This window comes from Takifugu flavidus, chromosome 13, assembly GCF_003711565.1.
Source record: "Takifugu flavidus isolate HTHZ2018 chromosome 13, ASM371156v2, whole genome shotgun sequence".
NCBI classification, from domain to species: Eukaryota; Metazoa; Chordata; class Actinopteri; order Tetraodontiformes; family Tetraodontidae; genus Takifugu; species Takifugu flavidus.
Genome location: NC_079532.1, coordinates 4,167,267 through 4,193,813, shown reverse-complemented (window position 1 = coordinate 4,193,813; position 26,547 = coordinate 4,167,267). Strand labels below are relative to the sequence as shown.

Here is a 26,547-nt window from a genome sequence, read left to right as displayed (position 1 = left end):
GGTGCTCTAATCCCACCTGCCTCGCTTTACACGTTGTCAGGGGCCTCGGGGTGAAAGTGGCCCCCAGGAAGTTCGATATCTGCATGTGCTTGACCACATCTACCCCTTGATAACAAACGGCATCTCTGCGTGGCTCGGAGAAGCGCGATTGGACCAAACTGTCCGGGCAGACCTCACAGCACTTCACTGAAACATTCATAAGGTTATCAGCATGTAGGCGCACAGACAAAATCCAGCATCTGATTCATCCATCCTCAACCGGACCCCAAGCTGCTGCCTAACCAGGCTAAGTATGACATCAGACATGGACTGTGTTGCTCTGTGTGGACTCCTGTGGCGTGATGATGAGCTTGTTCCACTGTTACTGTTACATTACTGTTTACAATGCATTGCTAAATATATTTAAAATATTGTGATGCAAGCATTTTTCCTCTCTTTTTTGTCAGCGTCTCCTCTCACCAGTCAGGTCCTGCTCAAGGTTTCCTTCTGTAAAAGGGGAGGTTTTCCTTGCAAATGGTGCATGAAGGTCCACTGGTCCAGGGGTCAGGCTATGGGTCGCTGTCAAGCATCTAGTCAATCTTGTAACAGACACGATATAAATTAAGATTTATTGAACTGAATTGAACGTAGTAGGAGTGTAAATAGCTCCTTCAGCTCAGATGATATGACACTCATTCACAGTGGCCTGAAAAAAAGTGTATTCAAGACTAATTCACGCTTGTGATAATGGTCCGATCCAAACTGGTGGGAAAATAACATCCAGACCATCCTAACAGTGGCAGGAATCCTAAGGAACTAATGGTCTTAGTATTGCACTTTTGGAAATGGTGCACATAAATCACTATAATAATCAGCACTGCAGTTAACTCATTACAATGTTTTGTGTTTTTTAGATTAGAATGCATGGTGGCTACCAGAGAGATGTGGATAAAACAGTTCTGGGGGGGGGGGGGGGCATTATATCACAATCTGTTTGAGGAGGTTTTGGTGGAAAAATCACAGTGCTGTTCGAGATGATAGGATCCACACTCTGCAAGCAGAGGATTGGGCTTTTCTTTGCCACGGATGTGTTTGTTCCACGGTGACTAAAACAAGCCTGGCTGTCCCTGCAGAGAAGTCACGGTGAAGCTGACATGTTTAGATGGGAGAGCAGTCAAGCCTGTCTGGATGTGCATGCAGTGAAGTGACAGAGGGCTGCTACAGAGCTAATACGGACAGAGAAAACAGCATCGACTGCATAGACGGGGCTGTATGTTGTACACCGCTACTATAGCAAGGTGCACACGGATGCTAATAGCATAGAATACCTAAGCACTAGTTCAGATCTTTCCCTCAAATCCACATATAATAACTGTCATTACCGCTATTTGTAATAGAAATGCTATCATTTATTAAATGAGAAAAAAAAACACTTCAATTGAAGCAAAAATAATTTGGAAAGTAAGATTCAACACAACAGAAGCAGAATTCATCCCAATCCTGTATGATTTCCTTTCCTTTCCATCTGAATCTTTTTTCCATAAATTGTGTAGTTAAAGACAATTTTACAAGTCAAGATAGCCTATACTTTGGCAATGTTGGCATAAAACTTGATGAAACAGCCAACCAGTTACACAGCTAGCAGGATAGCAGTGTGCGAAAGTACTGGAATACAATGTTTTCTGATCTATAAGGGTCTAAAGACTTTGTATAGTGGAGTGTAAAAGATTCCCTGGTAGTAGTTAAGACTTCTCAACTTGGGTGACGACAGATACAGCATTAGTGCACGTTGATGCTTTGAAAATACTTTGATTCCCCATTGATGGGGTCACATCTGATGGCTCCACCTTCACTGACAAAACAATGCTGGAACATTCTTGATCAAAAACTAGTCACTTTGTTATCTGGTAGGCAGCAGAAGGCAGCAGTATCACGCCCCCTTGGGTTGGGGGTGGGGGTGATGATGAGGTACCAGTGACGTCATGTTAATATTATTCATAGACACATCGTTGAGGTTTTGGTGACATATAATGAGGTCCACATATAATGAGGTCCCATTGTGACTTACCACAAGGGGAAATGAATATTTATACAGTAGGAAACAGCAACTCTCATGGGTACAGTCAAGGTGCTCAGCCTTCCACGTCATGAAGCATTACAGATGGTATCACAGTGCCTCCATGATTGTTATGAGCCCTGTTTTCAAATCCATGCTCATTTTATGGAAACATAACTGTGCACATGCAGATCATTACACTAACGCTGCGTATTATGAGCTAACGCTTGATTACAGATGAAGTCAGAGATTATAAAGTAAATATCCTCTTCTCTAGGGGAAAGGACAAACAAAACAGCAAGATCCTCTCTTAGTGGTGGACTGTAGCATAGAATGAATTTGCCATAACATGACAAAAGAAAGCTAGAGTCATATGTTAGAGCTAAAAATTCTCAATGCTAATACTCTGCCGAGTTAGGTTTGAATGTGCTACATGGTATAAAAAGTGTCAAATGTAATGATTGACAGGTCATTTGCCTGTGGCTGAGTACTTGTGTATGTGTTTTATTTGGCACAGTAAATAACAGCATTCCCATATGGGAGACACATTTGATAAAGGTTATATTTTCCAGGTAATTTCGCTATACATTCCCATTGTTTTTGCCATAGTTTATTGGGTGTTTGCTCTCCTCTATACACTTGTCTGAACTAGATGAGACTCTTGGGCTGCTCGTCTTTCCAATGCTGTCAATTAAAAACACTGTAATGAGAGTTTGTTTGCTTCTACACTTCATGAATTGTTAACCAACAAATCCCAAATTAGCCTTAAATTAAGGTGCAGTATAAAAAAAAATAATCATACAGTACATAAAGTGCACATATAGAATTCAGGAGTGTGGATTCCAATTTAACAAGAAGCTCGGAGCGGCACCGTCTGACAGAATAACCGCACATTGAAGTATAAAAACATCAGAGTCTCTTCTACCTTGCCATCTCCACTCTGCATGACAATCACAGCAATACAGACGTAAAGTTGGATTGTGTTAATTTGAGCACCACATATCCAGAGGCAACCTGCAGAGAGACACCAATTACACAGAGTTTTTAAGTGTCTAATTGAGGCCCTTCAGTCTGAATATGTTATTTCCAGTTCTGATTCAAGAATGAAGACAACGTGCTAAGCTGCATCCTGATGAGTGGTGCTAATAGAATGGATGCTCAGCCTTTGGTTCGGCGGCCTCCTCCTGAACCGCTGTGCCACGGGGTGATAATCCTTATTTTGTTGCGCTTGCTTATTACAACGCTAGCAGTCAACTTATCATTTAACCAGAGGCCGTAGCCGTTTGATGCCAGAGCAACCCCCCAGAGTAAGACATCTACAGCGTATCGTGAAAGGGCCTATTAAAGAAAAGTTTTCTATAAAGCTTGAAATTCAAACCGTTACTTTCAAGGGAAATTGGAGAACGTTCTTGTTTCGGCCATTAATTTGTATAGTCATCTATTATTGCGATGTTACCATGGACTTAAAATAATGATCTACGGAAGGAGAGCACCAATGTCTTGATAGACGTGGGTAAAAAGAGTCTGCCGTGAATGTGAATTATTACTAGAACTTGAATCAAAAGTGGAGTGCTAATGAACTTGCTCGGCCTTTAGTTCCATTTTTAGTGCTTCGTAAATGCATAGCTCTGTCCACAAACCCAGGTCACACTGATTTCCATGACTTTATCATGATTTTAACTCCAAAAACAGCCACCAGACTCTCATTAGGATCCCCACGTTGGAGACCATGAATAATGCAGCGCACTCAGAACACTGGCCAGCGTCTGTACTTTCACCAGCATGTTTGATCTTGTCAAGTTTTGCTCACATTTCTGCATTTATTCTGTGGCGTTTAACTGAAAAAAAAAAAAAAGTCCCACCAAATGCACACAAGGGTGTCGCAGGCGGCCACTGATATTTGATGGGTGTAAATATGGGAACGTTTGAAGATTAACCCAAAAGACTAATGCTGCTGCAACACAGGCAACTGGTAGCTGGGCTAATGAGAGCCCAGCCCTGGTCTTTGGCATCGTAAACACTTCACCAAATGCTTTCCAAAAGCCCCCTGGAAGGCCATCTTGAGACTTCTCCTGATGTTCTATACCGTACTTCATCTTATTACTAGAAGAAGTCCAAAACATCAGCAGGACCTTTGAAGAGCCGAGTTCCCTTGGAACCAGAAGAAACAGAGTGGGCATATTAGATGGATGGATGGATATAGATAGATAGATGTAGATACTGCAGATGAAGATAGATATAGATGGATGGATGGATGGATGGATGGATGGATGGATGGATGGATGGATGGATGTAGATACTGCAGATGAAGAGAGAGAGAGAGAGAGATGGATGGATGGATGGATGGATGGATGGATGGATGGATGGATGGATGGATGGATGGATGATGGATGGATGGATGGATGGATGGATGATGGATGGATAGATAGATAGATAGATAGATAGATAGATAGATAGATAGATAGATAGATAGATAGACAGACAGACAGACAGACAGACAGACAGACAGACAGACAGACAGACAGACAGACAGACAGACAGACAGACAGAGACAGACAGACAGACAGACAGACAGACAGACAGACAGACAGACAGACAGATATCATACAACTCCAAAATCTATATTCTAAAAGCGACGCAGGAATTTTACACCTATCTGGGTCTGGATGAGGGGAACGCTTCCCAAAACAAACCGCTGGTTTGCCTTTATGTAACCGTTCCCGGCATGTTAAGCCATGCAAAAACAAGCGCAGTATAATTAAGGACACACGTCCCTGTGAACCACAGACAGTCTGCTCAGAAATGTGCTTGAAAGCTCCAAATATGTGGGGTTTACCTTGTCCTAAAAGCACCGTAACTCCACATTTTTGGGCAGAGGGGTGAAGTGTCGGTCACAGATATGACCTCCACCCATGAGACGAGGGAATGATGTCAACAAAGAGGTGGCGGTGACGGTATTTAGCACCTAGACTGCACAGTTACTGACATCTATAGATTCATTTCTGAGGAGAATACCTAAAGAATGCAACAATTTCGAATGCTGTGCATCATCTCAGAGGAGGCTCCGTTGATCCCAGCAAAAGAAGAAAAAAACTGAAGAAGAAATGGCAGTTAATACCCTCATCATGTTGTAAGCCCACTGATCTGAAAGGACACGAGCAAAAAAACGGGGAAATAGGCATGTCAAGCTTGGCTTTATTGAAGGTCAGAGTAGCCTACTTGCAGTGTGGCCAATCTTCCCCTTAAGTCATTTAGCTTTAATTTCCACATCTGATATCACAAAACGTGCTCCCTGTAAGAGGGATAAGCTTAGCAATGGCTGCAGCTAAAAATAATAAGTCTTAGATGTTAAGAGACCAAGGTTTGTTCTCCCAAGTCATTAGTTGAGATAGCCGTTATGCTGACTTTTATTCCCTGAGAGCGCGCAGGAGCAGCCGGTTCCCACCTTCAAAGTCATTCCAAAGAGTTCAGTCCCCTCAAATTAAAATGAAATTTTCCTGGAAATATTCAGATTCAGTCCGGCTGCCGACTGGGGAGCTTGCTTATTTAGCCGCCGCATCAGGACCCATCAAGTCAATTTAGAGTGATAATAATCCGAGCTCACTCCCCGATGGATGACAAGCGGCAGAAAGATAAGAGCATTTGCAACACACACTGGGGAGATACCATCAATGCCCCTGTGTAAAGCAGAGATGAGAAAGTTCAGCAGAATTACAGAGTGCTCTTCCAAGAACTCAATTACAGTAAACAAGAATAGTTAATTTATTGCCTGCAGATAATCAAACGGGATTAAGATGATAAAAAACTGATTTTAAGGTGCCTTGGCAGTGAAGGCGACGCATGAGCCAGGATGTTTCTAGTTTGATAAGTCAGACGGCTCCTCCTAAAGCAACACATCGGTACCATATTTGATACACAGTCGCTCATCCGTGCGCCTCTGACAGCAGCGGAGGTATAAAGTTGGGGGCTATAAAGTGATATACAAGACAACGGCGTTTATATCGCGGGGCTGTAGCATCTCCCAGATCCTTGCTGTTAGCTCTGGACCCAGAGGAGCTTCTGTATCTCCATGATAAACTCATCTGGCATGATTTATTAACTAGTGAATCACACCCTTCTCCCGTTCCTCGAGACACACACACACACACGCGCGTCGCTCAACAAATTCTTTGGAACGCTAAGCCTTTCCACAGGGACAGTCAAAGTCATTAGCACCTCCAAACTTTCTCCATGCTAATTTCTGCTTTGATATACTGGGTAGCTCGTTTAGAACATAGTTCAGAAAGAGTGTGTAATGTTTAAAACTTTTACGACCAATACAGGCTCTTAACCACACTCGCATAACAACTTTAATAACAGTTCTGGGAAGATCCTTCTTTTCAAGTGCTGCCGTTAAAAAAATCATGAATCGTCGTAGCTTTCAACTTGTCCATCTTCCCGTGGTTTCAAGGTGCCCCTCCTACATCCTCTTCTGCAGGCGCCATGTCCTCCTCTGGCCAAATGACCTTGCGGAGGTCAGGTTAGGCAGCTGTCTTATCACATCGGCTCTACACTGGTCTCCAGCGGACTGTGGAGCGCACTGCTGGCACCAGTCTGCACAAAGAATGCTGGCATCCTTTCATTCTTTGAGCCTCCATCTGCCACGACTCTGACCAAGGGGCTACTTCTTATTTTAGACCATGTATTCACATCGCTGCATCCGCGCCCGCTCGCACGGACCCCCACCGGCCCCATCACCCCCCGTCCCATTTACCCCTCACATCCACTCTTCAAACGCTAAAAAAACTTAAACTCCCAAAGCGGAGCGGGGCCGAACTCTATGAAGTAGACTGGAAACGTTCGTGTCCTTTCCCAAACTTTGTCAGGTGAAGGATAGTAGTTCTGCTCTAATGGGCAGGAGAGCTGCTTTGTCCTCACACCTCCACCTACTTTAAAGAAAAGCCCAGGTAGACCGAACAAAGCAAGCCGTGCAGGTTTGTGGTGTTTTAATGAGCCTGACACACGGATAAAGTTGCGCAATCAAACAAGGAATTTGCAGGATTTGGAGCGGAGCTTTGGAGTGATTGTAAAACTATTTCATTCTTTGTCATCATTTTCAGGAATGCAATCATCTGTCTCTTGAGTTTTTGTGGGCTAAAGTTAGCTAAAGCTACACAAGTCGGGTTCCTGCTCTTCATGGAGCCAGTAAACATCTTCAAGAGCATTTTTAAAAGGCGAGAGTGAAAGCCCCAACTGAGGGAGGAGGCACAAGCGCCAGGAAACCAGGAAGGATGGAGGAGTGGGAGCAGAAACAACAACCTCTCCACCTCAGCATGATCTTTTTAAAGGTGCTTTTTAAAGGGGAAAATACAACATAAATGTCAGATATAAATGTAAACCATATACAGACATCCTATTTTAAATGAACTGTCCAGTCCAAAGGTGGACACATCAGGCTAAATGCTGCTTTGGGGCAGAACCTAATTAACCTGCTGATTTTATTGGCTGTCAAAAAAGCGACACATTCCCGGCTCCCAAAGACCAAGGGTATCGATTTCACCAGCGTTTATTCCTACTTGATTTTTTAGTGCTGACTTGTGTTACGCCACAGAGTGACATTTGTGTATAAATGACTTCATATGCGGTTGGAGATCAGCAGCGTTTCTGTGGGCTGAGTGAATTTTTACTCTGCTGTGCAGGATGAAAGATTCTGAGGGCTAAATATTGCAGCGCGCATTCTATTTCCACATCCCGACATATCGATGCTCCGTTTCTGTTTCACCATTCCGATTTTTATGCGGAACTGCCAGCTAAAAAGGGGGCCGATCATTAGAGAAAACCCAAGCGCGTCACAGGCATCTTCATCCCAGCACCACAGAGGACCAACACAACCTCATCTCCCCTTCTGCTCCGAAATTATCCCGCGAATATTGCCAGTAAGGTGTTGCGGCTCAGAATTAGCACATCTCGGCAGACTGTTGTTGACCTTTGACCTTTGGATCTAAAAAGGTGATGATTTCATCCTCCTTATCTAATCAGGCTCACCGTTGCTGCGGCTATTAAATAACATAACGGCAGGAGAGAAGCAGCCATTTTTTACGAACTTTAAAAATATTTATCACCCTTATGGGGAAATTCAAATGCCATAAATCACATCGATGCAGTGTTCAACAACAATGGAGCATTTTTCTGCTATGCGCACCCACCTGTTATTAAATGTAATGGTTCACAGTCGCGTTGACCTTTGACAACATAATATCTAACCAAGTCGTTGACAAGAACACACAGATGACACGAAATGAACGTTCAAGTCTGAGTATGGGTGCGTCTTTAACCACCTGGCTGGCTGCGCCGGTACAGGCAAACTCTTCGCCAGGTGTGCGACATTGCCAAAGAAATGTCTGGCAGGAAGATGTTCTTTTTTAATCGTTTTCTCTCCGTCTGGAGGAACCTGCACCATACGAGAGCAGACCTGAGGCCAGTTCTGTACCAGAACAACTTGTTTTTTGTTGCAGCCACTCAGGTGGGACCAAATCAGCTGTAATCACACCGAAATTCACGAGCAACATATTAAATCAGTCCTAAAACCTGCTGTCTGGCTGTTTGGCAGAAGGCCACCAAAGCTCCGTTAACTTCAAATGCTTCGTCTTCTCCTGGTTGCCGCGTATTTGTTGCTCAAGTCGAACACAGTTAAGGAGGACTTCACTGGGTCTGAACTGCTCCGTCTTTACGATTATTCCCCGGAGTGCGTGTCCCTTCCCCAACGCTGTTAGGGTGGAATTTAAAGGAGCCTGGATTAATAAATCATAATCCTGAACCCAGCACCCCTCTGTCGCCTTTTTTGTTGTATCTAACACCGCAAATCCCAGCAGGCAGCATGTAAAGGATTCGTGCTGATCGGGAGAAGGGAAACAAACAGGTGGCGTAAACCTCGGCGGGCCCGGCGTCTCCGCACAAAGCCCGTCTGACTCTGTCCTATCAAAGCGGGTTGTGAGACCTTGTTGCGGTTCCCTGGTAGTCCCTTTCTGTGCGCACTTACCGGCCTCTGGGAAAAGCACTCCAGGTGCTCATTGACTTGCATGAAGGCTGACTTTAGTTCTCACGCTGCTGCATTCCACAGCCTGATGAGCTGCTATTGATCTCTTGCAGGAGATGCTTTTTTCTCATGTACAAAGAAGATTATATAATAAGCAATAGCAAGAAAAGGATTTGGCCAATTATCTCCCCGCGTTATTATTCTGGTAAGCCTGAAATATTAACACTGGGGGAAACATTCAGCATCCATTTTTACCAACGAACCTTGTTAACGCTGGAGAACAATCAGTCGCATCGGAGTTGGAGAAGAGCTGCAGGACTGATTTCACGCGCACATGCTGCAACATGTCCGGCAAAAGTGAGTCGCCATTCGATTTCAAGGACACAGGCGATCCCAAGGCGCTTGATGAAGAGGAGGAATATTATTAACCCCAGTGGCACAGGCTTCCGTTTCCTTATATTTCAGCAACAGGACCGTCAAAGTGCCACATTACAACATTTCTTTGAATGGTGAAAGCTAATTTGACTTGGGGAAAATTGTTCCGTGGAAGGTCAAAACAATGCCACCGTAATGTCGGAAATGGGGCATTTTAAAATAACTAGACAGGTGAGGAAACTTCGGCAACACACACTGTTCTTTTTTTTCTAGGGCAGCGCGCACCAGCCTGACGCGACACTTAAAGTAAAAAGAAAAAAAGGAAAGCAGTAGGATAGATGACCGACTTGCTTTTAGATTAGCCATGAAAGTTTTTAATTGATGGAAAAGTCTTATAACAAAACTCCCAAAAAGTTGCCATTTTCCAGTTTTTTTTAGACGCTATTACAAAGTTAAAAACTTTACAAGTAAAAACTTCTCAAAAACATAATCTATAAAAGTTGATTTGGACCTGATGTAGTAAATATGAAAGGTATGATCTCAATGCACAACAATAAAACCGTATTGAAAAGAATATGGTTTAATCTAAATGTCTAAAATGACCTTTTGGGTCCGTTTGCAAGTGCTGATAGAGGAAACGTGACCAGATGTGTCAGTGTTAGCCTGCAGGAGCTGCAGCGTTCAGACTATCCCACAATGCAACAGCATTTGTGACAAACGTACAGATGTTGTTCGGCCCATCCTGCCTGAAGGTAGAAAAATGTAAAGTGTGACCTCAGAATGGCACAAAAGCACAGGCGTTATGTTTTTTTTTTCTCCTCTTGTTGGAAGTGTAAAATAATAATGAAACAGAGTTTGACAGACAAATATGTTGTAAACATGTTATGCTTCATCTTCTGGAGAGCATATAGAGAGTTTAGTAATAAATAGTGAATTGGGAGGTGGTTCCCTCTTTAAAGCAGTAATGTCAATGCAAATCTGCCCTTTGTGTTTTGAGAGCTTCTACACTCGCTCCGAGGTTTTAGCCAGGAGGTTGAAGTTAAAGTAAAGGTCGAGGTGTGACCAGAGTGGGTCTCAACTCTTTTCCTCCAGAGACAGGGAGGAACATGTTTTTCTCTGTACAAATGGATATCTGGATCTGTGCTACACATCTAAAATCGGTCTAGTGACCCTCAGCATCTTTTTTTCTTTTACACTTAACATTTATGATATTTTATCAGAGCAGCTTCTAAACACAGCTCCTAAAACTGAGTGCATGCGTGTGATGTTGGTATCCTTGGCAAGTGACCATCTTGTGGATGAAGAATTTGGCTTTTGCAGCCAATCTCCCGGAATTTGGATGATGCTGAGCACTTCCTGTATTGCTCATGATTAGCATCATATAACTGTATACCAGGTAACGGGCAGATGAAACTATTGTGACAGTTTTGTTAGCCCATTTCTCAAAGTCCAGGTTTTTGTCAATGCAGAGGACACCAGAAAAGTACCCTCAAAGATGGCACTGAGTGTGACCACCAGCTGCTCACCACAGATCGATAAATGTGACAAAAGCACTTTCGCACATGTCACCAGTAAAAGCTCCACTTTACTTCCATATTTGTAACTGGGGAAGTAACCAATATTTAATTAGAGCTCACCAGAGCTCTGTAGCCTTTTCCTCATCTCCGTGTCAGGCACAACTCTAATCTAAATGTTAGCATAGTGCTACAGTCTAAATAAAAAATGATATCTGAAAATGCTAAACTCCTGCACCACAATTCCCTTGAAGCCTGAAATGACATTTGGGAAAATAAAATATGCAGCTTTCCTTCGGTGGACAATGTGGACAAAAGAAGCACAGCAGAGAAGATCGGCCTTAAAATGACTCATTTCCAAAGCAAACAAAAGTAAAACATTCCAATCGTGTCGCAGAGAGTCATGAATCAGAGCGCTGAACCTTATAGCTGATTTATTGACCCAATAAACGATACAAATCTGGTTTGTTTTAGCAACTCTTCAGTTCCTGGTGGGGGGGTGGGGGGGGGGGGGGGGGGTACACGTGTGCACATATTCTCCAGACATGCGGGGCATGGCAGCATGACAGCATTCATCCTTGGTGACACGAGACACCCCAGCTCTCCAATAATTAACCCTGGCTGAGCTCCAGCCCAGGTAGCAGCAGAGGGGGTCCTGACTGCCGGTGTTACTGGCAGACGCAGCCTCCATCCTGAGACGCTGGAGACGCTCCTGCACAGGAGGCATCTGACACCGCCTCACGCACACGATGGAACAAACCCATTGAACTAATAACGAAGAAGAAATCTTTTTTTTTTTGGTCGAGTTTTTGTTGTTTGACCGAATATTATTCCTGTAAATGAAAAGCTGCTCCGTGCACTGTTGTGCACCCGGATCTCTTACAAAGGTCCACGAGAGCTCAACATTTGAGGTAGCATCTCAGCCGTTGTTGGATGAAGACAATCCATAAGCCCCTCATTGTTTGCAGTCTGACCAGGTGCTTGGCGCTCTAAACCTCCGCGTTCATCCGCCAGAAAGCGCTGGCCCGCGCACAAGACTGCGAACGTCTCCTCTCGCTCGCCGCTTTCAGAGAGGGAAGAAACCGGATTAACATTTATTTTAGCTACATGGCGGCTTTAGCATACAATGAAATATCTATTTCTGATGACGGCGAAGCCTCAGCATATAGCGCAGAACTGGTCACACGTTCATTATGTGAACTCTAATGTAGTTTTTCTGTTTCTTATTTCTGGAAGGAACCTTTTTCACATACTTCTGATATTCTTGTGGTAACTATCAAGGTGATGTAGAATAAACTATAACAGGAGTTACCTGCTTTGTTTTTTCGTTCACTTCAGGTATGAACACATGGTTTTGATCCTTCAAGATTTACAAACTCCCTCATGGATTATTTCTTTTTTTTTTTTGCACTTGAATTAAAAAAACACAACACAGTGGTGGAGCTGATGAGCCAAAATGGCTCCACTGAACAAGTGTGACAGTAAATACTCCGAACAAACACCTCGATCAAGCGAGCGTGATGATGCGGCTCGAAAAAGAGCTCATAACACCTGAACACCTGAATATATATATATAATAAACACATACACTGAATCAATTGTTCCCTATATTTTTTTTGTCCATTACATTTTGACTGTCTAATACTCATTTTTCAGCTAGTCTGTTGAGGCTGGGGGCTCATTAAGGCTCAAACAATATCCAAATGTATGACACAGGTCGAAGCCGCTCGCTGCTCCGCAAATCAGCTGGGCACGAAATACCCTTCTGTTCCCACAGTCACCTCCTGGTGCCGTCACGCTCTGCAGAGATATCTTGAAGGGAGGGGAGAGGCTGAGGAGCCTGGGTAAATTAGCCAAACCACTTAGGTGATTTCAACTAAAATTAGCAGTGCTGCCTGTGGGCTTCATCAATTCTGAACTTACTCAAACTCTGACAAGCATGGGGGAACATTCTCCCCCCGGTCCCACTATCGAGAACCCCTCTTTGTCTGGTTCCCATGTTTTTTCCCCCCCTTACACCTTACACTCTTTTGTATTTCATACAGAGGGATCCTAATTAGAAGTCTCCGCTGTACCAAACATCGCGAAATTCCAAACACCCTCACAGCAACAAAAAGGTTAAAAATAAATGGCAACTTTTGTCGCTTGCGACTTGGCTGTGATTCCGTTCTGAGGACAGTGTTGCAGTTTATTTCTTTTGTATTCTTAAGGTGTTTCTGTGGCCCTGACCTGTTGTCCTGAGAGCTTTGTGCGGAGGAAGAAAACGAAACACTGCAGAGAATCACAGTATAGAATGAAAATATTCGTAAACATCATATTAAAGAAGACTGTGCACAATTGGATCAAGAGTACCGCTGTGTAAGAATTTTCTCTTAATAATTAGAAAGACTGCATCTAGGATGTGATTAAATTCGAAAAGAAATCCTGTTTATGCAGCATAAACCTTGATAAAGTGATAGAGCTCCTGCATATTGTCATTCCTGCCGTTGTTTTAACAGTTTCCAGACGCAGATTATGTCTCAGACTTGTCTCAAATGTCACGTTTCTCTGTGCCTGGAGGTGGCTCAGCTCATTTGACAGAATCGCTGGCATTTGTGCTCAGCAGAATCATCACACTGCGTTACCTTCTGCCACGTTTATTCCCCAGAAATCAAAAAATAAGTGATGGAACCCGCAGAAAAACAAAAATGTTGCAATCATGTGTTAAACGCATCGTGGAAACATGAAGCTTAAATAACATTCATGATGCATGTGGAACATTTCTCTTCTTCCACCATCCAAAACTCTTGAATTACATGTAGAGTTCTAAAAGGAAATGAATGTAGACAAGCTGTAATTCAGAGACACGGAGTCTAAATTTGTAAGTGAATCAAAATCCTCCATTCGGCCACACGGAAACAGCAGACAAGCATAAAAATGTCTGTGGTTTCTGTCTGTTTCCACATATGGTCCCGAAATCAGCCACACTCATTCTAAGGTGAATTTATTACTCTAATTAATCGCTCGCAGTGGTTGAAGCTGCTGGCTGAATGGTGCTAATCAGACAGCAGCTCATCAGCAGCCAGGCGGCGCGCGTGCTGCACGGCGGCGCCGGGGCCCTGAATACACGCGCTCACATTTCCACGTGCATGAAAACAAACTGACAATGTTTAAAACTATACTCCTGCGACTTGCAGAGACGTCCAATCAGACACGTAAACATGCAGAAAATAGTGCGGGAACGTATTTGCTGCTCCAGCGAGCGCGCGGGGCCCGCAGAGTCTGGGCAGGCGAAGACAAAGACATTTCAAATGTGCGGCTCCGACCAGCCAAGCAGACTAAATTGACCTATTCTTTAATCGCTTTTAATAAAGACAACGCGAGCCACACGTACCGGTGGGACCCCGAGCACCGGCGCCGCCTGCGAGCCCCATCGCAAACTGGCTGGCACACAAACAAAGCCGGGGAGCTGATTTTTAATTCTAAATTGTGAATTCTGAATCTTCTCTCCCAGAGATTAGCTCTCCCCCAGCAGACTTTTTTCTAATTTGTTCAATTAATGGGAATAGTGTTCCAATTAAAACGTCACATCCAGATGAATTTAATTTGAGATGAAGCCGGCTGGAACGACGGGCTGCTCAGAGATCAGTGACAATGCAGAGGAATAAAGCGGCTACGTTTACATCAATCAACACATCCCCGACTTGCGTTTACTCCCCTTCTCCCATCATTTTTCCTAAAACTTTCCCAAACGCTTCATTCTGGCAACAGCGATAACAGCGGGGTCAGATCAATTTGAACCATTTCATCACTCCATAAAACCAGTCAGCTGTTTTTTTCCTTGCTATTACACAACTGCTACCATCTGTTACTTCTTTACAGTCTGCAGCAAACAGTGTTTACAGCAGAAGAACGATGAGTGAAGACTAATTTAGCATTTAAAGTGCGGGGATCAGGGTTCCAACATCCAGATTCCATCTGATCAATCTCAAATTCAATCGCTTCGCTTCAACCTCCATTTTCTACGGAGCCAGCTGAGGGGTGGGGAGGCAGCATGCAGACGAAGGTTCTCAACTCTACTGGGAACGTCTGGTGGAGGACATTTCTCCAGGAATATGCGAACATTCTTTATAACGGGGTCCTGCAGACCTATTGTTTAGGTTTGACAAGGTGCGCCGCAGAAGCACGTCGGCTCTTATATCATTTCCGACCTTCACCCTAGTTTCAAGCACGCACGGGGGGAGAAAATGAGTCCACGAAATACAGAAAGTTGGCGAGAGGAGATTTCCAAGGACAAGCCGAACTTCCTTGCGGCTGGAGACGAGCGGGGACGGCGGCGGGGACGAGGACGAGATCGTCGGGAGAAGAAATGAGAGGAAACAGGCGAACGAGCGGGCTGACGAAAACGTCACCTCAAACTGGTTTCAGTGTCTGAAAAACAACAGACGCCCTCCGACCGCTCGAGTTTGTCGTCTCTTTCCCTCTTTTTCCAGTAGTCGTTCCTCTCTAGCTCGGTTTGTGAGTGTTTCTCTGTAAGCGTCTATGGAAAGTATGCAAACTGTCAGGGGGCCCAATTTCAAACACAGCTGCTTATTTCGTTATTACCGACCTTCCTGTTCTAAGATGTGTTAAGAATACATCTCCTTAATGCTGCCATGCTGGTGCTGGTGTTTGGGGGGGCTTGAATCCTTTCTTCTTCCATTCCTGACACCATCATCATTGCAATTTGGCAAACTGTGACAGGAACTGGCTCGAAACTGACTTCTGTTTTTTTCCCCCCCGAGTTAATGTAACACAGCGAAGTCGACAGGCATGTTTTAATTTTGGCTTTATTCTATAGCGATTTACTCACCCCACAAAAACTACAACGTATCACAGGAGTTACAACAGTGCAGCGACAAGCCTCTTTTGCTTTTGTTATTTCTGCTCGAGTCCCGAAAAACACGCCGCGACACCGTCTCCATATGCCTCCCAACATCATCAAACGACTATTTTTACTTTTTTATTGGTAAATCGTCAACTTTTATTTGAAAGTGAAACAAATGACAGACGTTCCAGCCCCCTGGCGCACCATCATGTGGGCAGGACAGCAAAGCCGGGCAGCCTGACGAATGCCCGGCCAAGGCAAGCTGGAGGGGAGTTAAAAAGACCCTCCTCAAACGGGCCCGCCGGCTTTCAAAGAATCAGCCATTAGCGAGTGCTCATCAAGAGGGAGCAGGGGCCTGTCTGTTCCCCTGGCGAGGCAGAGCAAACGGGAGGCCACAATGCCTCCACGGGGGGAGGCGGGGGAGGAGGAGGGCTGTGGAGATGGGCCCCGGACCCAGTGGTGCTTCCGAGCGGAGTCAATCCGGCCGTCCCAGGCATGCTCAATTCCCAGCCCAACTGTCACTCCTGGCACTCGACTCAGCCCCTTCAAGCACATAATCTGTGCTCATATGGCAGCTAAACGCCACACACTCCGGTCCTTCACTCATCCCGTGCCACCGTATTGTTGTGGCTGCCGCCTTCCTTTCTATTATGGAGCCATTAAAGGGCTTGGATGGAGGACCGTTCCCCGGCATATGCCGTCTTGATCAGTGACAAGCAAACTTAAGGACAATAGAATCCTTGCACATTTGGAAAGACTTTCTTTTTTTTCTTGAGTCGGAGGAAACGGCATTAGACGAGATATGTATCTGCTTTGGAACGCACCGGATCTGTGGAAATAATTAGCTCAGCGGTTCATGCGGTGAGAGCTGTGTGCAGCTAAGAACACATTCTTGCAGGTTGGAGGCAGAATCCTTGCAATAATCTCAGCGAGCATGGTGGGGGGGCGGTCTAAAGGTGGCGCGCTGCCATGCTAGAGATTCCAACTTATGCTATCTCTCCCAGTAGAGGGAGCGAAAATGTCACATGGGTCCAGGTGAACAGGAACAAAAGGAAGCGAGGCGGCAGCCAGCTTGACGCTCAGACGGCTGCAGTAATTGGTTAAAACAAAATAATTTGAGAGCAGTATGGGGGGCACAAAGGGGTAAACGATGGGACAGAAGGTCATTGCCTCTCCCCTCTTCTGCTGTGCGACATCCACCAGCACTCCCAGCATGTGCTGCAGTTAATATTGAGATCTATTATACGCGAGCTTTCCACCATCTGCTTCACATGCAGGGCTGTTCTCAGTTGTTGAATGAAAAAAAAAGGAGCGTAAAAGAAAATGCTTTTATTTTTTTAACTGTGCTGTGTGTGTGTTTGAGGAATCCAGCTACATACTTTGATTCATGGGGATCATAAGACACTCAGATGTTACCGAGGGTTGGTAAACCATAACAAGTGATGTAATGGCATCAAAAGGCTTGGTTGTGTAAATGGCTTCAGCATCCATATGGCTGCAGACAGAGTGAGAATTATCCACTTCTGATGCCAGCAAAGAGAAACCCTTTTATATCACGTTTCAATTGTTGCAGAGCTCTCAATGTTCGCTTTATCTGCACAGAAATTTCACAGGGAAAATGACATTTTTCTCTTTTTTCCCTCCACAATATTTGCTTTTTGAAAACACTTCAGTTTCCATGCCAGGCCAATAGTTGGCGCTGTGATCGTACTTTGCATGTGCAGGTAGGTTCCATTTCAGGAAACTATAATTTTCAAAATTTACAGCGAAGCAGAGGCTCCACTCTGGATCTCGTTATTTAAAAGTGATGTTTTCAAGGACTGAAAACTCTGTTTTCTTGTTTACGCACAGTGTAAAGTTTAGTTACAGTAGTTTACTCTTTTCATTTCACCCAAAAGCTTTCTTATTTATCAATTTGGATGACAGCATTTAAACTAAATGAGAACCGAATGCAGGTTTATCTTAAAACAGTTTTTTTTTTTTAAAGAACCAACTTAACTATCTGCTAGCATAATTCATGAAACAGCAACATTGTTACTTGGAGACTTTTCAAGGCTCCGTTTGATCACAGTTGGGCTCTGGCGGCATCATTTCAGACTCTCAGAACTGAATAACTGACATAACAGGTAATAAGAGAAAGAGACAAGACGTATTTATGACATTCAACCATGTGTGCAGTCAGAATTTCATTAACGCTTGTGTAGCGGAGTGTGTGTCTCTGCTGGAGCGCCAGCGTGTGTGTTGGGGAAGCGCACGCGGCACCTGTGTTATACAAATGACCCTCATGCCTGTGTGGGTTTGTCCCAGGTGCGGCTGATGCATGGATCATGTGGTGCGGAGCGCTCAGGGCCACGTCGGCTCAATCGTCCTGGGATCATCTCTCAATGTGGCCCTCAATTTGCATTGAGTGAAGGAACGGCTTCGCCTCCTCGCGGCGGAAGGCCGCCGAATCCGAGGTGCGGAGGAGGCGTGTGCAAGACCCACCCCCCTGCAGGCGGAATCAGGTGTTATCTGTCTGACTGGGAACAGCACCATCCATCTCCGCTGTCTGCTTCCCTTTGCCCAGAATCAAATCAGCGCCGGGTAATACATCTGCGCCGATGACGGGCAGACAAGATAAGCAATCGAGCGTGCCAAAATTTTGCCACGCTTGCCTGTTGTGTAAAAGAAATAGTGATGATGTATTTATCACCACGAGCAACTGGTTCGGCCCGTCTTGCGATAAAAGGGGATACAGCTGTTCTGTCACTTCATTCGTCATCCGGTTCGCCCGGCGTTGGGTTTTACATCCCAGTCGGATCGTTAGCTAAAGCTCGAGGATCAACATTCCAGATGGGCGGAAAGTCAAACGATGGTTTGATTTGTGTTGAACCTTCGACGTCCTACAGCAGCTGAAACTGACCCGGCTAGCACGTTCGCCAGGTTCGGACAGGTCTGAAAAAGCTGCCATCACTTGTTCTTCGTGAGTAATCTGCAAGAGAAGACAAAGTCTAGACGGGCGCGCTTCATCCCAACTCGTCTGCCTCGTTAAAAATTCAGAAGCGACGTCTTAGCAGATAAAATAGAGCCAGTCAAATGCGGATCTCCTCCGGAGCACCTGTAATGTGAGAAAATTGATCTCGAGGTTTCTCTGTTTCCTTTTACAACCTCTCTGTGGTCTGGCCTGAAGCGATACCGCAGACCTTAAAGCCCCCTGTGAGCTCGCCCGCAGCCTCGCTTTCTGCTCCTGGCAGCTGCAAACTGTTTCAGACTAAAGGTGACCTGGACCAGGGCTTCAAAATCCACAAAGAGCCTTTAATGGATCCAATTCTAGCGAGTACAAATCTAGCACCATCTGCTTATTTATTTATGATCATTTTGATCTCTCCTAGTGTGAGATTATGACTTTAGCCTGATTACACTCGCTAAATAGGTGCTGATGTTTTTTTCAAAGAAAACGGCCAAATGAACTGATCAGCAGAAGCAAAAACGTCTGTTGACACCTGGTTTGTATGATAATCTGATCTGTGTACAACGGCTCAGAGTTTGAAAGGCACTTTGTCCAATTAGAAGTGTGCAGCGAATTTCCACCTGCCCCTGACAGAGATGAAGTGGCTCTTTCAGGCGACGCTGTGGCGCCGAGCCAGCGCAGAGAGCCCAAATACTGCAAGTGGAGCAAGCAGAAATTAATGAGCATCACAAGCCGCACTGGTTTAACGCAAGATGACACCGGCTGAATATTCTGCGGGTTCAACCGTTTCTTAGTGTATTTCAATTACCCAAACAAACCTGCATCACCAGACTCAAAAAAGACGGACTGATCAAAGTTTTAGGGCAACAACAATGCTAACGGAGATCATGTTTTGTGGCTAAAATAACTTTTTATATGCTAATTTCAGTTGAGACACAGCTGCGACTGCAAAAGTGATAAATAACCCATCAGTGATTGCTGCATCTTCCCAGAGGGACACACTTTTACCAGCGTTCAATTATTATTTAGATCTCCCGTTATACTTATTGGATCACGGTGCTGCAGCTGAAATGGGCGTCTTGTCTCATGCTGCAACAGATAGCCAGTTAGCTCTGCTGTTAAATGCCCCATTCTCTTGACAATACCTGTTACATCAAAAATGACTGAAAGCACAATTCTGTTATTCCAAATGAATCATCATGGAGTAAAACTTTTTACTGGGAGTGTTCCAGTGCTGTCAAGGAATGCTGGAACTTCACTGGGTCAGATACCGGCATGCCAAAAGAGCTGAACGCACACCCAAAAAACACCCACTATATCAGATTAACATTAAAACTCTGCTCTTAAATGATGAACAGGGGTTGACAAAATGTCCAGAAGAAGCACTTAAACGAGTGAAACAAAGTGGACATGGGAATGTTAGGGAACATCTGCAGAATGAGCTACCATCAACATCAACCGGAGGCCTGGAGTTTCCTATTTCTGTCTGCCTATTTCTGTCTGTCACATAAAAATAGGCTTTTAACAACCCAGCATGGTGTTAATCATTGCCTCTTAAGCACTGCATTAGGGATATAAAGCTGCAAATATTGACTGATCGGCTGATATCCGTCAGGGAGTGGGAGCAAAAATTCGCCCATCCCAAAGAGTGACTCTGTCCTTCAATCACTGTCGTGCGGCAGCGCAGCAGAGACATCTCTGCATTGATTGAGCCCCATCGTGCCACTTTCTGTCTCCTAAAGCAATCAATCCACAGACGTGCGAGAACCACATATTCATTAGCGACTTATTCATATTCAAAAGGCGCCTTTTGAAAGTGACAAAAGTGCACAATTGCCTTTGACGGGAACGTTGCCGCAGCTTCATGTGTGGCAGCAGTGGTTGAGAATCATGGCCTATTATTTTGGGAGTAAAGCCAGGCTGCTCGTGATTGTCTGACAAATGAGGAAACTCTGTACGGACAACGAGATTATTGAGCTAACATTCAGCTGCGTCAAGATACAACACATGGGACTGTGTCTGACCCGGGAATCTGCTCGGATTTGTTTAAACGGGCAAGAAATGTGGGTGTGAAATATTTTGAAATAGGTGATCCGTGATTAACATTTACTGCATTATGGGTATTGTTTAATTACTCGCGCCTGTGTAAGAGAGCGTTGGGCTGCGATGCTAATAATTAGTCGGTTCCAGGCTCAAAAAAAAAAAAAAAAAATTCTGTCCAACCTCACCAGATTTTAATCAAAGGCTGAAAATAGTAGCTGATTGTAATCGGCACTCAGAAGTCACCAGGGGTGTTTGAAGAGCCCGTCAAGCCCGAGAGTGGAGCTAATTCGATTAAGTGGCGGCTGTACCTGGAGGGGACCGATCCGTATCTCACCCTTTTTTATTTATGAGATTAAGTCGTGCTTGTTATTCCAATATAAATAATCAAGGCAAGAGAAGCGACAGTTTTCGTCGCTCTCATCTCAAAAAGTTTCAGCTTCTCTCTGATCAGGTGGCCCAACTTTGTTTTTCCAACAATGATGCAGAAGAAATGAATACAGAATGCTATATGAGGGCTAAGCTAGCCTTTATTAGCATAGCTACTTCACAGATCCAAACTGAAAATAAACTGTAACATTTTAAAGACATCCTTTAGTTTAGCTAACATTGCTCTGAGTCCGAGTTCAGTCCTCAACGGGCTCTTAAAAACAGAGCCAGGAGGGCAACTCCTGTCTACAACTGGAAAATAAGTAACAGTTAAAAGGCTCTTGAGGTGCCCCGTTGGAATAACATTAAACCGTTACCACTTCCTCTTTCAAAGCGTGCACAAGCACCAAGTGTCTGGAAAAACCTCCAGCGCCTGGAGATCGCCCCACTTTTGCTCTGAAGTGCTCGACACGAGGCCGCGCTCTGCACCTGCAAAAACCTCGGCGGTGAATATTCCTTCAGCGCGCAGACGTTTACCCTCGCATGGGTTAACGTGCATGACCCCCGGGCAGAGCAAATGTACAGCGTGTCCGGTATGACTATCTTAAAGCTCGGGAATGTCGGTTTTAAAAATGCAGCAGGTCAAAGCTCCTGCCTGACAGCAGGGTTTTGGAGGGTGAGGGCGTTTACCTACCATCTCGGGAGCTTTGCGCCCTCCACAGAGATGAACAGAAAAGTCCTGGCCCTTGATGTGACATAAGAACCCCTCCGAGTGGAGCTTCAGACCCCTCTCATCGCCCTCTGGGCCTCCTCTGAGGGGCAGCAAAGAGCCAAACGGCAGCAGCGCTCGGGCCACAGTGTACTGCATTAAATTTAGACGCCTTTAACATCCTCCAATAATGCATCTGGAGCATTTCCGGTCAATCCTATTCTCAGACGCAAACTTCAGTAAATAGGCCACAGATCTGAGCCGTCAGTCACCACAGGAGAGTTCACATCAGATGGCGGTATCCATCTAAAGTGGTATCTGTCACACGCTGAAACTTCCTCGCCAGCCCCAGTTAAACCGCCGCCGAGCAAAACTCCAAAATAAAACCATCCCACAAGAATCGGAATCGGTCGAAGGAAAGTTTGACATTTTTAAAACTTTACGATGGCGCTTAACGGCGAAGTCTGTTCGCGTAGGTTTCACGCTGCGAATACATTTTAAAAAACCAAAACCTGTTGGATTTCTCCACATGGGATTATATAATAAATTTCTTCCTGCTGGACCTCTTTAGTGCCTCTACATTTCCTCTATTTTCCTAAAAGTTCCTGCAGTAGAAAAGAGGGATAATGCAGTAAAATAAATTAATAGCTTGACTAAACCAAATAACCAGACACTGACTGTTATTTTCTCAATACACTGCTGCCACGCTAAGCTAGGCGTCCATTTTTGTGAAATATGCCTCATTTCAGCTTGATGATACTGATGAAACAGCTCAAACAATGTTAGCTAGCTCCTCTGCTAGCATGTTGTAGTGCGACGACGAGCACGAACCCACGGATACCAGCTTCAACTTGGGGGCAGGGGCCTGTGGAGCGTGTGCAGAGCACCTCAGACCTCCGTCTGGTTCCAGTGGAGATGTGGGATGCATGCAGGATCGATTTGGCTACCAGCCACATCATCTCGGTGGGTTAGCCCAATTTGATTTCGTGCAATTAGTCAGAGCACCATAACAAATCTATTTTTTCCCAACTTCAAGTAAAAGTATGGAGTGAGTGTAAAATTCCACTGACAGGGGGACAACTGCAGATCAAATTAAGCCGGAGTGGTAAACCGTTTTAACAAAAAAGAAGTCAGGGGACACTTTTATAACATTCCAAAAAATGGTTTAAACCACCCCCATAAAATGGTTCTGAGTCGCAAATCGTAATTAAAAATAATATCAAAGTATTCAAAAATAATGGAGTGAACATGTGAGACATTTATGGCACGGCGCTGTAATAATATTCTGATAATGGTATCGCAAAGATCAAGGTGAACGGTGTCTATGGCAGCGCCTCTAAAAGGACGCTGTCAAAAAAATAATTCAGAAATCGGCAAAAAAAAGCCAATAAGAACAAAAATGGATGGTTTTATAGAGATACTGTTGCACATGTCGAATGGTCTGATAAAGGTCAAGCAAGTGGCTCCTGATACAGAAACCCTGTGTTCATTAAACTGTTCTCTCAAGTACGTCCTCTTCCAAATGTTTTATACTGTCAGTCTGTGCAGAACAAATCGGACGGCTAACATTTACCGATGTTAAGTGTCTGGCAGGTAGCAAGAAAAGTGTTGCTGATCTCGCCGCACATCCGCAGCGGGAGGCCAACTTGTAAAAGAACCCTTACAGAGTCTGAGAATAACACCAACTGAATACGTGTTTCAAACACTTTTGGGGATTTTGTGGCTGCAGCAATTTCTCGTTTCCCTTCCTGCTTCAGTGGAAACAACAAGCACATGTGCAGCAGAAAGGCCACATACTGACCCGACTGACACATACTTGCCGAGGATCCAAGACGACACACCTTAATCGAGCACAACCAAGCCGTCAACGGCGATTCTTCAAGCTGAAGGATCTCTATATGAGAACCACGGCCACCTTTCCTGAGCGCATCGCATCTCCCCTCCGAGGCCTGTTCCTGAACCCGCTCAGGTCTTACAGAGCTCCTGCTGAAGTAAGCCTTTTCTACTTAAAAGGTATTAGCATTCGGGGTTAAAACACAAAATGCTCCGAGCGCGGGATAAGAAGCCTGCGTTCTCAGAAAGTCTGGTGTGGGGGGGGGGGTTCTCCCAGCAAGCGTCGGCCACCTTTTAGATGGTGGTTTCTGCGGCTGACCGGGGGGGAAAAAACCACAGTGTGAGTGTAGAACCGTGATCCTAAATATGTCCTACACGCCTGTGGTCCGCTTGAATGTTGTTCTGCGCCGTAGCAGCAGAAAGAAACACACAGCAGAGCCGTACGTTCACGTCTGAGCCTCTTTTACTCGCTCTTCCACTCTGTAAAAGCCCTGAATAGTTCAACATGATTACATTTAGAAGTAATCTGCTCTGAGAGGCCGGGGAAGTGTCTGCCGACTGTAGCGCTCAAACACCTTCCAAACACACTCCAGCTTTATAACAGCATATTTAGATTAGACAATACTTTTCGTACACAGTCGATTCACAGTGATGGATTTAGCAACGGCCTGCTACACCTAAAAGTTTTAGCAACACGCGTGCCACATAAGAAATAAGAAAAGGGTTCTTTTCGGGGGGGGGGGGTCCATGTTTTCATTGTGGCTCTCCAAAAGGTGACAGAACGGTGTTCTACGGGAGGGAAACTCAAAAGCAGCAGAGGTTATCTCACCCAACATGCTTTTTTTTCACCCATTCAGCATTACATAACAGAGAAGGCGTTCTTTTTTCCCTGTCTTTCTCTTTCCCAGACGCACTTTAATCCTGTGCATAAAAGGGTGTGGTGAATATGGGTCAGCAGGTTAGGAGTGCCTCAAAGTCATACTTGTGGGAGAAAAAAAGAGGGAGAGAAAAGAAAAAGAAATCAATCCGGCGACTCTCCCAACTACCTGTGTTTGCCCCGCTGTTACGTAAGTGCGCCGGCGGAGCACAGCCCATAAACTCCCAGCTTCCCCTCCGCGGACGCGGCTCCGGTGTCGGGGTTCCTGCGCGCCGGGAAACTAAATTACGGGATCATGAGCGAGCTGTTGTATGAAGTTTGAGTTGTGGGGGGGGGGCGCACAGGGAGGAAAAGATCTGCTGCTGGTGATTTCTGCTCTCAGTTGCGCGCCTGTTTATGGCTAAACCTGTTACATAACCAGCTTACATTCCACATTCACCATATCACACTCTAAATATACCCCTGCGCGCAGGACGCCAGCGCGCACACCAAAGCCACCAGTGCCATGAATGAAGCGTCAGGTAGATTTTTATTTGAAAAATGAAATCAAAATCTCCTGCACCAACTCCAGACTGGGGAGGAATCAAGTATTGAACTCGGAGGCGCCTGTGTTGGAGAGCCAGTCGGGGAGGGGGGTGTGGTTAAATACTGTCTGTACTGTACAACATGGACGGGACGTGCTGGATAATAATCATGCAATACGTACTAATGCACAACCTTGTGACGAGCCTGCTGACAACGCGGGCCTGTGTTGGGCGCTTTTTATTGTCCGGCCGTGCGGTGGTTCGTGCGTGCTAAGCGCCTCGGTGCTCGCAACAGCGTCTCCTCGCTAAATAAATTCCAGCTGCTGAGGCGTCTTTCTGTGTGTGCGTGCAGACAGGAATAGACTAAATCTTTGAGCTGGTGATACGAAATAAAAATATAATCCAGCTAGGCGGCAGTTTGCGCCGCGTCAGAAATAATGGAAAGCTCGTCTGTGGGAGCGATCGATAAACTAATCCACAGTCTCCAAAAGTTCACTTTTGACACTCTGACGCTGTGACGGACAGGTTGGCCTGTTGTGGACGGGGACAGAATGTCCCGGTGGTCAGCCTGAAGTTGTTGGGTAATTGATTTATCTTAAAGTCGGTGTAATTGTGACATCTGTGACCGTATCGCCCCCCCCAATGATTCGAGCTGTCAGCGGAGCCTGAACCGAAACACACAGCGAGGCACTAATTACACCAGAGCGGCCAAAAAACCGCTGTGGTGGAGAATAAAAGAGCCATGTCCCATCCGCCGGCTCATTTTTACGCAATGGAGTTATTTACCGGCGCGCGTTTGGATTAATTTCAAGTTTATTAATAATAGTAATAATGATAATAATAAAATCCCCCCCATCGGCCGATGTTTTCCACAGAATGGCACGAACGTAATACGGTCCCCTTACCTCTGTTGGTGCTGGAGCAGGTCTGTCTTCGAACCGGGGCTGGATGGTCCGCTTTCCGGAGCGTCTCCAGGTTTACCGGGGTTTCCCTGACCGGGGTAGCCGGCTCCGAGGCGCTGTTGCCCGGGTCGCTCGCTGGATCTGGAGGGGACTCCATGTCGGATTTCAGACTGACTGCTGAACTACAGCTATCACTTCGAACTAATTCTATTCGATCTGTGAGCTCTGGCACCGCGTCTTGCTATCTAATTTAGACTAGAAGTAAGAAATGAGAAATGCGAGTGTGTCTGGAGGTGGGTGTGTAGATGTGATTGTCCACTAGCAGCGCTAGTGAGAGCTCCAGTCATGCACACTGGAAAGGGAGAGGTTGTCAATAGCCAAAGGATAGACACAGGCCTGCAACTAATCTGTGCTCATCGATCCCGAGCAGGCTGACTTGGATATTAAAATCATTTATGAGCACTTTTCTATGTCAGACTTTTACCATTAAGGGACCAATATGCCATCACTTTGATAAAACAGCACCCATGGCAAGGCAAAAACGTCCAAACTGTTCAG

The 26,547-nt window shown here is 45.2% G+C and overlaps 1 protein-coding gene across 2 annotated transcripts in view; it reads right to left on the bottom strand.

The window, feature by feature from the left end:
- roraa (RAR-related orphan receptor A, paralog a) overlaps nt 1-26,317 on the bottom strand; it is a 146,505-nt gene extending 120,188 nt beyond the window's left edge. Inside the window, exon 1 of one of the 2 annotated variants that reach the window (XM_057051583.1) lies at nt 25,993-26,317. In XM_057051583.1, coding sequence (XP_056907563.1) covers nt 25,993-26,146 — 154 coding nt within the window. In that variant the 5' untranslated portion in view covers nt 26,147-26,317. Of the gene's footprint in view, nt 1-24,732; nt 24,797-25,992 lie in introns of those variants that run through there. The other variant, XM_057051584.1, reaches the window with a different exon arrangement.
- Nucleotides 26,318-26,547: the final 230 nt, after the last annotated feature.